The sequence below is a fragment of the Nannospalax galili genome, unplaced genomic scaffold (genome assembly GCF_000622305.1).
Source record: "Nannospalax galili isolate Female #2095 unplaced genomic scaffold, S.galili_v1.0 scaffold853, whole genome shotgun sequence".
NCBI classification, from domain to species: Eukaryota; Metazoa; Chordata; class Mammalia; order Rodentia; family Spalacidae; genus Nannospalax; species Nannospalax galili.
In genome coordinates this window covers 337167-352528 of record NW_008332825.1, presented here as the reverse complement: position 1 = coordinate 352528, position 15362 = coordinate 337167, and the positions used below count along the sequence as shown (strand labels likewise).

The 15362-nt window shown below is 47.8% G+C and overlaps 2 protein-coding genes across 4 annotated transcripts in view; one reads left to right on the top strand and one right to left on the bottom strand.

Annotated features, from left to right (window-relative positions):
- The window catches only part of LOC103729722 (core histone macro-H2A.2), a 67325-nt gene extending 61975 nt beyond the window's left edge, over positions 1-5350 (top strand). Inside the window, exons 8-9 of the mRNA XM_008827794.1 lie at positions 2376-2550; positions 4551-5350. Coding sequence (XP_008826016.1) covers positions 2376-2550; positions 4551-4716 — 341 coding nt within the window. The 3' untranslated portion in view covers positions 4717-5350. The remainder of the gene's footprint in view (positions 1-2375; positions 2551-4550) is intronic.
- Positions 5351-6952: 1602 nt separating this feature from the next.
- Aifm2 (apoptosis inducing factor mitochondria associated 2) overlaps positions 6953-15362 on the bottom strand; it is an 18698-nt gene continuing 10288 nt past the window's right edge. For 2 of the 3 annotated variants that reach the window (XM_017796818.2, XM_029560955.1), the window contains exons 3-9: positions 14757-14872; positions 13798-13917; positions 13455-13547; positions 10775-10883; positions 9375-9527; positions 7922-8125; positions 6953-7316 (exon numbers count right to left, since the gene is read on the bottom strand). In XM_017796818.2, the coding sequence (XP_017652307.1) occupies positions 7165-7316; positions 7922-8125; positions 9375-9527; positions 10775-10883; positions 13455-13547; positions 13798-13917; positions 14757-14872 (947 nt within the window). In that variant the 3' untranslated portion in view covers positions 6953-7164. The remainder of the gene's footprint in view (positions 7317-7921; positions 8126-9374; positions 9528-10774; positions 10884-13454; positions 13548-13797; positions 13918-14756; positions 14873-15362) is intronic. The other variant, XM_017796819.2, reaches the window with a different exon arrangement.

Genomic DNA, 15362 nt, shown 5'->3' with positions numbered 1-15362 from the left:
ACAATGAGTCTTTCTGCAAGGAACAATATATTCTAAAATGAAATGGAGATCTTTTTTAAAGGTTAAAAACTCATTCAGTTTTATGTCTTACAGGGTTTATACTGAGTTCAATATTGTATAACCGTATTAATTCAACTGTGAACCTAAAAATTTACAGCCACTTTTAAAAGAAATGTATCCTTGTTCTGGAGTGTTACTGAATATGTTAAAACTGTGAAAAAATGCTTCTTCTAATCATGTGGTTATTAAATTTTTAAAAATATAAAAAATAATTCTTCAAAGCATAAAAATTTGCTCCTTAATAATTAGATGTAAAAAACATTACCACTGAAATCTATCTGATGACCGTATATCCATGCTCAGATGCCAAGGAGCTCAGAAAGTAACCAACTGTGACTAGTAATAATCAGATATATAGAGATTAGAAATGCATGTGCATCTTAGTGTCAATCATATTAAAAATGAATTTTTCTGTATAAAACTGTGTTTTAATAATGAAATGGAGATCTTTTTTAAAGTTTAAAACCTCATTTAATTTTATGTCTTATAGGGTTTAGACAGAGTATATTATATAACTGTATTAATTCAACTATATACCTAAAAATTTACAGCCAATTTTGAAAGAGCTGCATCTTAGCTCTGGAAATAGTTATTGAATAAGTCAATGCTGTTCTAATGAAATGCTTCTTCTAATTATATGGTTATTTAATAAACGATAAAAATAAAATAAATAAAAATAAAGGTGAAGGGTGCCTGAGGAATTCCAGACATCCGAGGCTGGTCCCTAACTCCACACGCTTAGGTCACTGTTGTAGTTTCATTTCTGCTGCTGTGACAAAACACCCTGACCAGAAGCAACTGAGGGGAGTACAGGGTTTATTTGGCTTAAGGTTCTAGGTTATGGTCCACCACTGCAGGGAAGTCAAGACAGGAATTCAGAGGATCACATCCAAGGTCAAGAGCCGAGAGAGAACAAAGGCATGGAGAAGCTTGCTTACTAAAATCCCCAGCTTTCTCCTGTCTTTTTGGGGTTTCTTTTATGTTTGTTTTCAAAAATATTTTATTATTTTTATTTTATGTGTATTAGTGTATTTCCTACATGTACATAAGTGCACCCATGTTGTGTAATGCCCAAGGAGGTCAGAAGAGGGCGTCAGATCCCCTGGAACTGGAGCTACAGATGGTTATGAGCCACCATGTGGGTGCTGGGAATGGAACTCGGTCCTCTACAAGAGGACCTCTGCTGAGCCATTGTTTTTTTTTTTTTAATGTATGAGTGTTTTGCCTGCATGTATGTAAGTGTACTATGTTGTGCAATGCCCTGGAGACCAGAAGAGGATGCTGGATCTCTTGGAATTGGAGTTAGGATGGCTGTTAGCAACCATGTGGGTGCTGAGAACTGAACCCAGGTCTTCTGCAAGAGCAACAAGTGCTCTTAACTACTGAGCCATCTCCCTAGTTCCCACTTTCTCCTGTCTTATACAGTTCAGGACCCAGGGGATGGTGCCATCCACAATGGGCTGGTTATCAGTTAACAATCAAGAGAATCCCCCATGGGCTAGAGAGATGGTTCAGCAGTTAAGATCACTGACTGCTCTTACAGAGGACCTGGGTTTGGTTCCCAGCACCCACATGGTGGCTAAAAATAGTCCATAACTCCAGTTCCATGTGATCCGATGCCCCCTTCTGACCTCTGTGGGCACTGCACAACATGGTGCACTTACTTGCAGGCAATACACTCATACACATAAAATAAAATAATAAGCAAAATATTTTTTAAAAGACAGTCCCCTGAAGACATACCCACAGGGGAGGGTCCCTTCTCAGGTGATTCTAGGCTATGACAGGTTGACAATTAAAAACTACCCACCACAGCCACCCAGACAACCCATGAGAATCTCCAGCATCCTTAACTTAGTTGCATCCACAAAGTTCCCTTGGCCATGCCAGATAACAGTTATGAAACCCAGGGATTCGGATGTGGATGTTGGGAGCAAGGAGCATCACTCAACCTCCCACAGCACCAGATACAATTTTGATGTATTCCTGTCACTAGGGCCCACTATGATTAGGTTCCTGACCTGAGGCTGCTGGCTTGTCATCAAGAAGTGACAGATTGTCACATCAGTATTCAATGCTTCCACTCAAAGCTTGTGCTACTGTCAGGGGAGGTCCTGATTCCTCTGCCTCCTGAAAAACCATCCTCACAGCCACTGGGGATGTCTAGCCACGTGCTCTTTCACCTCCTTATCCCCCATGGATCTCACAGTGTCACCTGTGAGGCCTAGCCTAATCCCCCAGTTAAAGATTGAAATTAGGAAATAAAATAATCTTCCTCCTCTCTGTCTCTGTCTCTCCCCTACCACCCATCTCAGCTGCCGTCAGCCAATCCAGTGGACTTGCAGCCAAATTTGTCATCCACTGTCACATCCCCCAGTGGGGCTCCGACAAATGTGAGGAACAGCTGGAAGAGACCATCAAAAACTGCCTCTCAGCGGCTGAAGACAAGAAGCTTAAATCGGTTGCCTTCCCACCCTTTCCCAGTGGCAGGTAGGATGCTGTTTCTGAGTTGATACCCCCAGCCCTTCCCCTGGGCACCAGCTACTCCCCAACAATGCCCACACTCACAGAAGACCAGCCAAGGCCTGCCAGCATAGCCTGCATATTAGGCAACAGAGTTAAATCCAGTTTCCACCTTCCAAACGGAGACAGGCCCCCTGGCCCTTGGCAGGTCTCCATGGCTGAGGCTAGTTCTCCTACCTTGTCAATGTCAAAGCCCAGACAGAAAGGCAGCTACTGGGAGGTGCCATGGGCAAAGGCAAGGTAGCATGTTAGGTTTGTGTGTGTGTGTGCTTGTGGGTGCATGCTCATGTAGATATACGTGTGTGGGGATACACTAAGCTAGCTTTTTTATATAGCCCAGGACCATCTGCCTGAGGAAGGCACCACCCACAATAGGCTAGGTCCTCCCACATCAATCATCAATCAAGAAAATCCCTCACAGACACAGCTTGGTCAATTTCTCAACTGAAACTCCTCAGATGACTCTAGGCTGTGTCAAGTTGACAATTAAAGCTAACCAGGACAGGTACCATCCACCTTATTCTTTGAGGCATAGTCTCATTGGTCTGGAGCTCACTGATTAGGCTAGGCTGGCTGACCAGCTAGCCCTAGGGATCCACCTGTCTCTGCCTCCCAGAGCTGGGATTACAAGCGTGAATCACCATGCCTGGCCTTTTTTCATAGGTTCTAGAAATTAAACTCAGGTCCTCATGCTTGTAGGGCAAGCACTTTCCTGACTGAGCCATCCTGACAATGCCCTCATGTTAGTTTTTGAAAGCCTGCCATGTTCAAAGCCCACATCCCCATCAGTGGTCCTCACCTAAAACATAAGACCAGAAAGAAAACACCAGGCTCACAAGCCTTGCTACTGCCCAAGTGGTCTGCAAATTGCAGACCAACATCCCCCGCAGCTCCAACATCCCCTGGTTCGAATGTGGGCACCTGGGCCCAACTTGCTTCATAATCCCCAAGGATGATGAAGCCCCTAAGGAACAGCAGAGGAGGATGCAGCTTTGACATCCACATCCAGAGCAGTGCAGGCCTCTCACTGACGCTTGCTACGAAGTGGCTCAGTGACATAGGAAGGCTAAGAATGAACTAATGAATACTGTGGGATATATTCTCCAGGGGCAGAACCATAGGCAGTGTGTTCTACACAGAAGCACACATTCGTAAGGCAGGCCCATACTGAACCTATAACAGAGGTCTTGGACATGATGGCTATGTCCCCTAGAGGCTGGTGGGCAGCACTATCGATGGCTCCCTTGGGCTTGGGGACCTCAACAAACTTTGACTGCCAGCCTACCCAGATTAAGTGCATGAAAAGAATTTTCTTTTTTGGAAGCAGGGTCTTGAACTCACTATGTAGCTGAGGATGACCTTGAACCTCTGATCCTCCCGCCTCTGCCTCCTGAGTGCTGGGATTACAGACATGCACCACCACCTCTGGTTTATTCAGTGTTGGGGATCAAACCCAGGGTTTTGTGTATGCTAGTCAAGCATTTTATCAACTGAGTCACATCCCCAGCAATTTGGAACTGAGCTGTCGGGTGCACATCTTGCCCTTGTTGAACAATCTGATCAGCATGTAAACTAGCTTCCAACAAACACGTTTGCTTTTTTTGAAGACCAGGTCTTATAAATGCAAGTTTGCAAAGCCAAGTTCTTTGAGTAGGCAGACAGAGATTCAAATACAGGACACCCCTTAGTTTCCCGCTCTGTGACCTTGGCTAAAATCACTGTGGTAACCCATCCACTACAGGCAGCTCCGCCTACCCAAGTCTTCCAGGCTGGCCCTTCTACTAGTATCAGAGAAGCCGTGTGGGCTGACCCCATGCATGGTGAGGTTCCATGTGGTACAAACAAGGGCCCAGGGCCAGAAATAAGGAACTGATGCCCACACCCCCCCCAACACCCAGACTAAGGGAGAGACAACAGTGGGTCCAGGGACCAAAATGACACAGGCTCTCCTTTCGCTTTGGGCACAGAAACTGCTTTCCCAAACAGACGGCCGCCCAGGTGACCCTCAAGGCCATCTCTGCCCACTTCGATGACTCAAGCGCGTCCTCGCTGAAGAACGTGTACTTTCTGCTCTTTGACAGTGAGAGTATCGGCATCTATGTGCAGGAGATGGCCAAACTGGACATCAAGTAGTTACAGCGGGGATGGAGGACCAGCGATATCATAAGAGTGGGGTTTTATTTTTTAAAAGGAGCGAGGAAAGGTGACATGCAAGGGAACAGAGGGTGGCTGAGAGGGACATGGGAGCAGAGGCAGCGGGCACAGGTCCCATCCACCAGGGGAAGGGGCCCCCTGCATTTTATAGTCTCCTGCAAAGGGCCTCTTCTGTAATTAACCAGGGCTCCACCAGGGATTTCTGCTCATATGTTTTCTTCCTGTTGTTTTAGAACTTTTTAAAAAAAAATAAAATAAAAACAGACCTCGTTTAGATTTATAGCATTGACTTTTATACACCCTCACCAAAAAAAAAAAAAAAAAAAAATCACTTCAAAGTTCTTAAATCTTTGGTTCCTCCCTTTTTCCAAGTGAAGAGGGAGTGAACCACTTGGGAGTACTGGCTTTCTTCCTCAGTGGAGAGAAGACAGGAAACACATCCCTGGGTGCTTTTCTCATCTGTTTTAGAGTCCCCTCCTCTGACCCCCCCCCCAAATATCTGTAACTCCACCTAAAAAGTTTTTGCTTTGGGATTTCTGTTTGTTTCATTTTGTTTTTTTAAAGAAAAAGAAAATGAAAGGAAAAAAAAATAAAAGATCCAGTGTCTTTCTTATACTCTTTTATTGCAATATTTTCCACCACTTGGAAAACTGTGTCCCCACAGGTGGATTCTTCTAGAATGTTGTAAGTAAATATGACAAGGCATGTCACTAACAAGCTGAGAATCCCACCATTGCTCTGCAAAGCCTGGGGTCAGACAGGACCACAGTGGGCTCCCAGGTCAACAGACAGCACCATGGCAGGCTCCAGAGTTAGCATCGTGATGGGCTCCTGGGTTGGCAGACAGCACCACGGTGGGCTTTTCGCAGGCGGCTGATCCTGCCCCTGGGGAGGGTGAGCCTGCTGGCCAGTGTCCACAACAGCAAAGCCATGGACAAAGCTGCCAGCGATCACCAACCTCTAGGGTAGAGACACAAGTCTCACTCTAGCCTATGCAACTAAATGAAATAGACCCTAGCCACAGCCCAATGGTCTAGGCTAGGAGTGCCAGGGAGGCTGGTATTCCAAGGCCAAAAGCAAGCAGAAGAGACAAGTGAGGCGAGTCAGGCCTGATTCTATTTGGCAAATTCTCAGCCTCTTCTGCCACAAACAGAGATGATGCAAAAGCAGCTACCCCTACTAGAAGATCTCACTTGAATGAAGAAGCCAATTATGCACCACAGTAGTCTGTGGCAGACATCACTGCCAACAAGGCTGGGCAGGCAGACAAGTGGCACTGGGGCTGGCCAGGAAACCAGCAACATAGGACCCTACCCATCCCTAACAGCAGCTGGGGCTTTGCCACGTCCACATCTGCCTGTGTCCGTAGCCTGGAAATGCCCTGAAGATCACCTGCAGGTGTCCCTCTGTTCTGAAGATCAACCAGGCAGTACCCTACCCACAGTGACGTAGCTTCCTTATATGCCTCCCACAGTGGCAAGCCAGGCTTCTTAACCCCTCAAGCTTCATAAAACTTCACCCTGCTAGGATGGGCTAGCCAGAGGGGAATTGTGTCTAACTCTTCATAAATGTACCTACGATATATGGCCAGGAGCTAAACATAGACATACAGAAAGGTTCATGAAGGTTAAAGAGGGTCCCAGCTACTAGTGAAGCTGAGGCAGGAGGATCACTTGAGCTTAGGAGTTCAAAACCAATCTGAGGCATATAAATAGACCCTGTCTAGGATGGAAGAAAGGAAGGGAGGGAGGGTGGAAAGGAGAGAGAGAAGGGGGGAGGGAGGGAGGGAGGGAGAGAGAGAGAAGGAGGGGGGAGAGAGGGAGGGAGGAAAGGAGGGCAAAACAGAATGTAGAACTAAGGAAGTTAATGACCTGCTTCTTATGGGATGTATGAGTTCCCCATCCCCATGCGGGAAGAGGTTCAGGGTACAGGCCACCTTCCCACCCCAGCACCCCTTCCTTAGCTGGTCTCATCCTGCTGGGTGGCCATACTATAAACATGACTCCAACCACAGGAGCCCAGCCCTCTGCCCCACCAAGAGCTTTGAACATCTCTCCCAAAGCCATATACATTCACCGTGTACATACATGTACACACACACTACACACACACACACACACACACACACACACACACCAGAAGCTTGCAGTAAAGAATGCTGCCTCTGTCACCTCAAGACCCTTTAGTCAGCACAGCTACAAGCAGACCTTCCAAATTCAGTAAGAATCTAGAGTCTCTTTGTCTTTTTTAATGTTTCCTTTCCTCTCTGCCTCTCATTTTTGGTTTTACATAAGTTATATTTCCAGACAGTACATCATTGGCACCTTGCTCCAGACAGAGCTTCTGCCCCAGCACCTGTCAGGAGGGTGCCCTTTGTCGAGCAGTCTGTCATCCGAGCAGTACCTCATCTCCCATGCAGCCTCCCTGTCATGGAGGAGACTGCCGCATGGTTTTCCAGCTTGTGGAGATGAACAGGTCCCTGCTCTTGGCCAGCCGAACCATGAGCCGGCCCACGTAGAAGCCACTGATCTGGCCCACACCATCGTTTCTGCCCATGGACAGGAGGAATGTCAGTGCACCTATGAGACAGACACACATACACAGAGCAGGATAATGCTTGAGAGACATCACCCTAATTCCTGGGCTTTCAGACTCTATCAGGCATGACTTTTAGGAAGGCAAGTCATCCTTCCTTTTGGGTCTGGGCCTGGGCCTGGGTCTGGGTCTGTGACCGTGTCTGTGTGAGTGTGGAGACCAGAGAACAACCTCAGCTATTTCTTTTTTTTTTAGATAGGGTCTTTCACTGGCCTGGAACTAGCCAAGTAATTTAGGCTGACTGGCCAATGCGCCCCAGGGATCCACCAATTTCCACCTACCCAGCACAGGGATTGCAAACACAGGCCACAAGGCCCAATTTTTTTACATCAGGTCTTCCTTGTATACACTTTACCAAATGAGTCATCTTCCCCAGCCTCTACTGTTTTTAACAGTGCTAGGGATCAAACCCAGGGCCTCACACATGCCAGGCAAGAGTTCTACCACTGAGCTACAACCCTAGCCCTGGTTTGTTTCCAAGAGGCTTTGAGCTAAGTCTGCAGTTCTAATGATCATTTACAGCTCCAAAAGCCTTCTGCATGTCTAAGTCCAAACTTTAGCAACTGTAACGTGCCCAGGCTTTCCTTACCTGGCTTGTAGGCTTTAAGAGGCCTCTGCTTCATAGAGTTGACAATGTTGGCCACAACAACATTGGCATGCAGGCCGGCGTGATAGGCCATCTTGGGCTCCTTGATGTCAGCACAGTCACCAATGGCATAAATGTTGTTGTAACCCTCCACCTGGAGGAACTCGTTCACCTTCAGAGCATTGTTGCTGGCCAGTCTGCTCTCTGCTGGGCAAGACAACACCCAAACCCAGTAGCCATGCTATGTGGCCTCAGGAACAAAGGGATGAGCCCTGGGTATGGATCCAGTCACCTCATAGGCATGTGCTCAAGATGTGACATGCCCACCTGCTGTCATCCTGCATGATATCCCCACCTAAGACCCTTCCTGACAAGGAAAGCCCAATCCATGTAGTTGAGGCAGAGCACCAGAGCTCTTTACAAGTGCAATGTCTAGGGGTTGGAGAGATGGCTCAAAGGTTAACACACTGGCTGCTCTTGCAGGGGACCCAGGTTCACCTTCCAGCACCCATATGACAGCTCACAACTATCTGTAACTACAGTTCCGGTTGATCTGACACCCTCTTCTGGTCTTCACTGGAACTAAGCAAAACACTCATACACATAAAATATTTTTAAATTAGAAAAACAAGTACAATGGCTGTCCAAATCTTAAGTTTCCTTTTGAACTTAGATTGGAATTTTAAAATAAATGCTAGACTTTCCTAGATGATAAATGGCTTTTCTTAAAGGACTTAAATGAACTTATCTTGAAAATATAGCATTAGGATAACAAGGTATTAAATTCTAACTTCTCTGCACATTCTAAGTGCTTGATCCCCACTCCTCCAGATCAGCTTCCTTCTGGATTGAACACTGACTCCCTGCTGGACAGCAGCAGGAGATACTGGTCAGAGAAATGAGTCCAGGAGCAAATGGCAGGGACCTGGGGACACAAAGCAACCATAGGGCCTGGCCTCTGCATTGCCCACTCATACACAGACACTTAAACACATATCAGGCCGCCTTCTATCCCTCTGGGTAACTAAATACTGACCTTTTAAGAAAAGAGGCCATGTTAGGGCCCCCATTTTCCCAAAGGGAGGATCTGAGCTGAAGTAACAAAATACTAATGTTTGGATGTGGATTTGGAGAGAGCAAGGCACCTGTGGGTGGAGAAAAGCCTGACTGGGATGTCCTCTAAATCCAGGAAAGGTCTTTCTTCCCTCTCTGAAGCCTGTTTCATCTCTCACCACTAAGGGGCAGTTCTAACCCTGGGTCTCCTTGGGCTAAGCAGCTGAAGGAAGCTCTTAAAGGTTCAAGGTCACCATTGGGACGAACTAGTGAGCGTTTGGGATGAAGGGGCAAAGAAAAGGGTGCTGATTTGGGGGGTGGGGAGGCAAGGGATGTGGGGCATCTTGGGGTGCCAGAGAGGAGGTAGCTTAGGGACATGACCATGGCCCCGCCACCTACTTACCAAATGCAGTGTGGTAGGCAGCGCTGTTGATCTTGATACCACTACAAAGGATGACCATGTTGGTGGCTACCTCGGTGCCCTTGTCTGTCTGCACCTTGATGTACTCCCGGTACTCATTGAAAGGCAGGTCCTCCAGGTTGCACACTCGCTCACCTGTGAAGGGGTCCATGACAGGAAGCTGGCAGAGGCCAGTGCCCACACCAAGGTGGGCCATGGGGAAAGCAATTACCCTCCTCATGTCTCCTGTCCCCAACTCCTCAGTGTACTCTCCTGCCCCACTCCACTCCCAAGAGCACAATGTGGACATCTGTCCCCAAGGAGCCCAATTGGAGGAAGGTTCCAGGAACCTGCAAAGTTGGGCTTTCCAAGGAGTTCTAGGAAATGCTATTCAACAGAAGTCCTCTTCCCTCTGAGTGGCAGCTTGCCCATCTTGTCTGGGCAGGAGGCCTCCCAGAATAACCCAGCCCAGAGAGCCAAGAAAGGGCTGGGGATAGAGCTTGGTTGGTAGAGTGCTTGCCTAAGATGCATGCGGCCCTGGGTTTCAACCTCTGTGCTACATAAACCAAGCATAGAGCTCTATGCCTGCAATCCCAGCACCTGGAAGATGGAGGCAAAAGAATGAAAAGTTCAAAGTCATCCTTAGCTACATAGTGAGTTCAAGGTCAGCCTAGGCTACATGAAAGCCTCTCCCGGAAAAGGAGAAGGAAAAAAATAAAGAATGAATAACAAATAGCAAAGAAAGTGAGAGAAATCTGCCTGAAAGTTAGGGAAGCCTGCCTGTAAATAAAGCACTCCCCATCCTCTATGACCAGTTACCAGAGGCTGTGACAGGTGGGAGGGACTTCCACACCAGCCCCCCGCACCTCTTCCCACAAAACAAGAGGAGGTGATACCCAGGGTGGCGAAGTATAGGCATCACCCCACTGGGATTAGAAGCCCACTCTAAATGCTGGGGCCAGTGCTCTCCTGCTCTGGACAAAAAGTCACACTTGGGCTGGAGAGATAACTCCGTGGTTAAGAACACTGGCTGTCCTACACAGGCATTGCACAACATAGGTACACTTACATATATGCAGGCAAAACATTCATATACATAAAAAAATAAAAATAATAAAATATTTTTTAAAAAAAGCTCAGGACAAACCCTTTAGAATCACTTAAAAAGTCATTCAGCATATACCATCCCCATGCCAGAGCAGTCACAGGCACTGCCACCCCATGACTTAGACTGTCAGCTGGACAAGGCTCAAGTGGGCTAAGATGCTTCTAACTATTCCCACTAAAACCCAGGTACAGAGGGAAGGAGGGCACTTGAGTGGGCGCCCACCCCACTGGAGGCATGGCTGAGATGGCACCCATCACAGGCCAGAGGACAGGCAGGAGGGGCAAAGTCCACTCACTCAGCAGCAGCTGCACGCCCTTACGAAGGAGGATCTCTTTCACTTCCTGCCGCACACAGGGCAGCAGTTCCTTGTCGGCCAGGGGTACTCTGGAGTGAATGAGCGTGACCTGGGGAACAAAATGAGCACATGGCTTGAGGGAACCTCCCTCTCAAGAGGCCCACCTCCTCCCTTACCTCCCTTACTACTGAGGACACTAAGCCCCAGAGAAGAACTCTGCACAGTGTTGGAACTACTTCCTGATGTACAGGGCTCCAGTCTGAGGCTGTTTCAGTACCCCTAGGTGCCCCTACACCAGAGGACCACCCATGTGCCACTGTACCAACCCACCCCTCACCTAGGCCAAATGGAAAATTCTTTCAGCACATAGGCACATCTAATTATATAATCTCTATATAAGGTGTCAGGCATTCCAACCTGACACTAGGCTGATGTCAACATTAAAGCTGGTTCTAAAATTAGTGCTTGTAGGCATGTTCCCTTGAGTCTGAGGCAGTACAAGGAAGAAGGTGGCACCCTGTAATCATGGTCAAAGTCTGGCTTTGAAATTGGACTGCCTGCACAGCCTGGTTGCACAAGCCTATATGTAATTTCTGTTACTATGGTGGCTGAGGCAAGAGAATTGAAAGTTTAAGGCTAGCCTGAGCTACAGAGTGAGTTACAGACCAATCTGGCAACTTAGTGAGACCTTCTCTCAAAAAGCAAGAAGAGCAGGGCACAGTGGTGCACGCCTTTAGTCCCAGCACTCGGGAAGCAAAGGCAGGTGGATATCTGTGAGTTCAAGGCCAATCTTGTCTACATAGCAAGTTCCAGACCAGCTGGGACTACAGAGAGACTAAGTGGATGCATCCAGAACCAGAACAAAAACACCATTTTAAAGTAGAAGACACCAGGGCTGGGAGCCAGAGAGATGACTCAGCAGTTAGGAGCACTGGCTGCTCTTGCAGAGCACCTGGGTTCAATTCCCAGCACCCACATTGAGGCTCACAACTATATATATAACTATAACTTCAGTTGCAGATCCAATGTCCTCTTCTGCCTCTTCAGGCACCAAGCACACACATGGTGCATTTACACACATGCAGACAAACCACCCATACACATAAAATTAAAATAAATAAAATTTTTAAAGATTTTAAAAATTATTTTTAAACTATGTGTATATATGTGTGGGGGGTGCATGAGTGCAGTGCCTATAGAGTCCAGAAGAGGGCATCTGATCTTCTGGTGCTGGGGTTACAGGTAGTTGTAGGCTGCCTGATGTAGGTGCTGGGAACCAAACTCAGGTCCTCTTCAAGAGCAGTATGAGCTCTTAACTGCTGAGCCATCTCTCCAGCCCCATTTGAATTCTTTAAAATATTCTTTGTGATAGGTAAGTAATAGTGAGCAAGCTGTTTCTCTGGCATGTAAGACACTCTACACTACTAAGCCCAAGGAGAAGATGATGGGAGCTTTCAATGTGTAGCTAGGTTAGATGGAGTGCACAGGGAACTCCCCTGGCATCTGAGGTAGGAGCAGCTTTGTGGTGCTGAGTCCCTGACCTGTGAGGTCTGTGCCAACTCCAGGCAGAGACAGAGTTGAACTCAATCATAGGACACCCAGCTGGTGTTGGGTAAGCAGTCAATGTAGGGAAAGACCCATACAACTCATCGCAGAAGCACTGCATGTCAGCACAAAGGGTGGGTTTTCCCCTCCACAACACTCATAAATCAAGATGAATACTTTAACTACATCATCAGTCACCATAATTTCAAGTAATTTGTCAGAGAACAAGCATATAATTAAATTAGCCCGGATTGATTTCCCTTTTCAAAACCAACTATCTCTCCCTAGGGAGAAAAGAGCCATTCTCAGGCTCTGTGTGGCTGGTAGGGGCTGACCCATACAAGCTGCAATAAAGCCCTGGTCTGAGAGCCAATCACTGCAACTGTCACTTGGCCCTCACTGCTCCCTCAAGCCTGGGGTCTTCTCTCTCTAAGGCGCCAAGTGGGTTCCTTCTCTCTCCAGCATTAGAAAAGTCAAAGCAGGCTGCTACCCTCCCATGGGTAACAGGAACTGAAGGTCAGTCCTTCCCAAGCATGGGCAGTTCTCCCAATGCCACACAGGTGTGGACCACCATGTGGCTGTCCAGGACAAGGGCTGCCCAATTAGGCAACATGCCAAGAAGTCTCACAGCAATGAGGTCATCAAAGTCTAGACTTTATCCCAAAGTCTTGTGCTCTGAAGGCAACATCAGCAGTCCACTTTACAAGGCATTTCCCTGGTCCACCCTCCCTGATGAGGACGTGTGCAGTCAGCAATAGCTCTACAAAGGAGCTCACTGTCTAGGAAAGTTCAGAATTATTTTTTAACACAAGGTGGAGAACACACTCTGCTGATATAAGTAGAGCTCCAGCTTCCCCAGGCTTCAGCAAAGTCCTGATGTTAATCAGAGTAAGCAAGAAGAAGCTATTGGGCCAGGCAAGATGGCTCAGTGGGTTAAGGGGCTTGCCACCAAGACTGATGACCTGAGTTCAAGCTCCAGAACCCACATGGTGGAAGAGGAGAACTGACTCCCAGAAGTTGTGGTATGCATGCCCTCCCCAACAGGCAACACACATGCATGAATAAATAAATATATACTAAATTTCAAAATAAGAGCAGACTGCTAAGAATTCGCAGGCAAAGCTGCCTGCCTCACCTCCTTCTCTGGGTATTCAGTTTTAATCTCTGCTGCCATCTCCACTCCCGCAGATCCACCTCCCACCACCACAATGAACTGTGAGCGCTGGATCTGGAGAGGAAGGGATGGAAAAATACACCCACAAGTAACAAGTGTGATGGACCAGGGACATGCCTGGCACAACATACACAGGCCCTCCAGGGAAATGTCTCCTTAGCAGCTCTCAGCTCAGACTGCTTGGGCAGCTGCGAACCCCACCTCCACTGCCCATCTTCCCCGCCCCACCACACCCCCACTCCGGGGTCTCCCTGTTCCAGCCCAGGCTGTGGCCAGGTCCTCTCTGGCCTGTCAGTGTGCTCACCTGCTTCACCATGTCCTCGTAGACCTGGATGGCAGCCTGCTGGCAGGAAACCTCATTAAACTTGCCAGGGAAGGGCCCAGTGCTGCCTGTGGCCAGGATAAGATGTGAGAAGGGCAAGGCCTGTGAGGGACAAGAAAGTGTGGGTAGGACAGAGAGGACAGGCTAGGATTCTGCCTCTAACACCAAGTTCCCTGCAGCCCAGGAGCACTTCAGGGAAGAGGCCCAGGTAGCACTGGTGGAGGAAGAACAGAATCAACACACTGATGAGGCCAAGAAAGGTACCAGATGCCAGGAAATCCCTAAGGAAACAGGAGAGCACCAAGTATAGAGCTGACCATCATGGGGGATGCAGGGAGCGCCCATCACCACTGGGGAGTGGAGAAAAGCAAGATTCACACTTCCAATGTGTTTTATTTTGTTTTTGAAATGGGGTCTCATGTAGCCCAGGTTATACACCAAGGATACCCTTGAACTTCTGATCCTCCTCCCTCTAGCTCCCATGTGCTGAGATTACACAGGCAAGTACCACCTTGATCAGTTATACAGAGTGCTGGGGAATGAATCCAGGACTCATGCATGCTAGGCAAACACTCTATCAACTGAGCTACATCTTCCCAGTCCCTCTCTTGCTTATGGTAGAACCCTACTCAAGTCAAAGGGGAGAGAGTCATAGCAAACACTAAATGACATTTATGTAAAAGCTCAGGACAGTGTCTGGCATGTAGGACCCAGGAAACAACACCTGCCATCTTCCTGTAGTTGCTGTGACCAAGGAAATCTGTGCCTGTGCAGCAGCAAGTGGGCTGGAGACCTCGGATGGCTCTCCTGGCCCTTAAGAGAGCCTGCTCTGGCCAGAGCACCATCAGTCACCCCATCCCACCCACCTCTCTCTCTCTCTCTCTCTCTCTCTCTCACACACACACACACACACACACACACACACACACACACGCACTCACCTCACCACCCTGCAGTAACACTGTCTGGTTTTTCAGGTCTATGTCAACCACCTTGCCCTGTCGGAAGTTGTCCTTGAAGGTCACTGAGTAGGAAATGAATGTCTTTTTGGCAAACCCTAGGGAACAGACACAGAAGAGGTCACAGGGTAGAACCAGACCAAAGCTTTCCAGAGATGCACAGACAAACTCTTGGCCATAGTCAGGCCAGCAGGTGTACACAGGTGCCTACTCTGCACTGAAGTGTCCATCTGGTCCTCAGAAGAACCCAACATCAGAGCTGGAGAGATGGCTCAGCAGTTAAGAGCACTGGCTGTTCTTGCAGAAGACCCGGATTTGAATCCTAGCACCCACATGGCAGCTAACAACTGTCCATAAACCCCAGTTCCAGGGGATCCAACACCATCTTCTAACCTCCACGGGCATTGTATGACATCAAAACACTCATACACATAAAATAAATATAACAAAATAAACGAAAAGGCATGAGTTCTTGAAAACTATTTGGTGTTGATTTTGTTATGAGCAAAGATACTGTCACTATAAAAAGAGATGGAATTATTTTACTACAATATGAAAGGAAAGATTAAGTTAAAAATGCTTTACAGA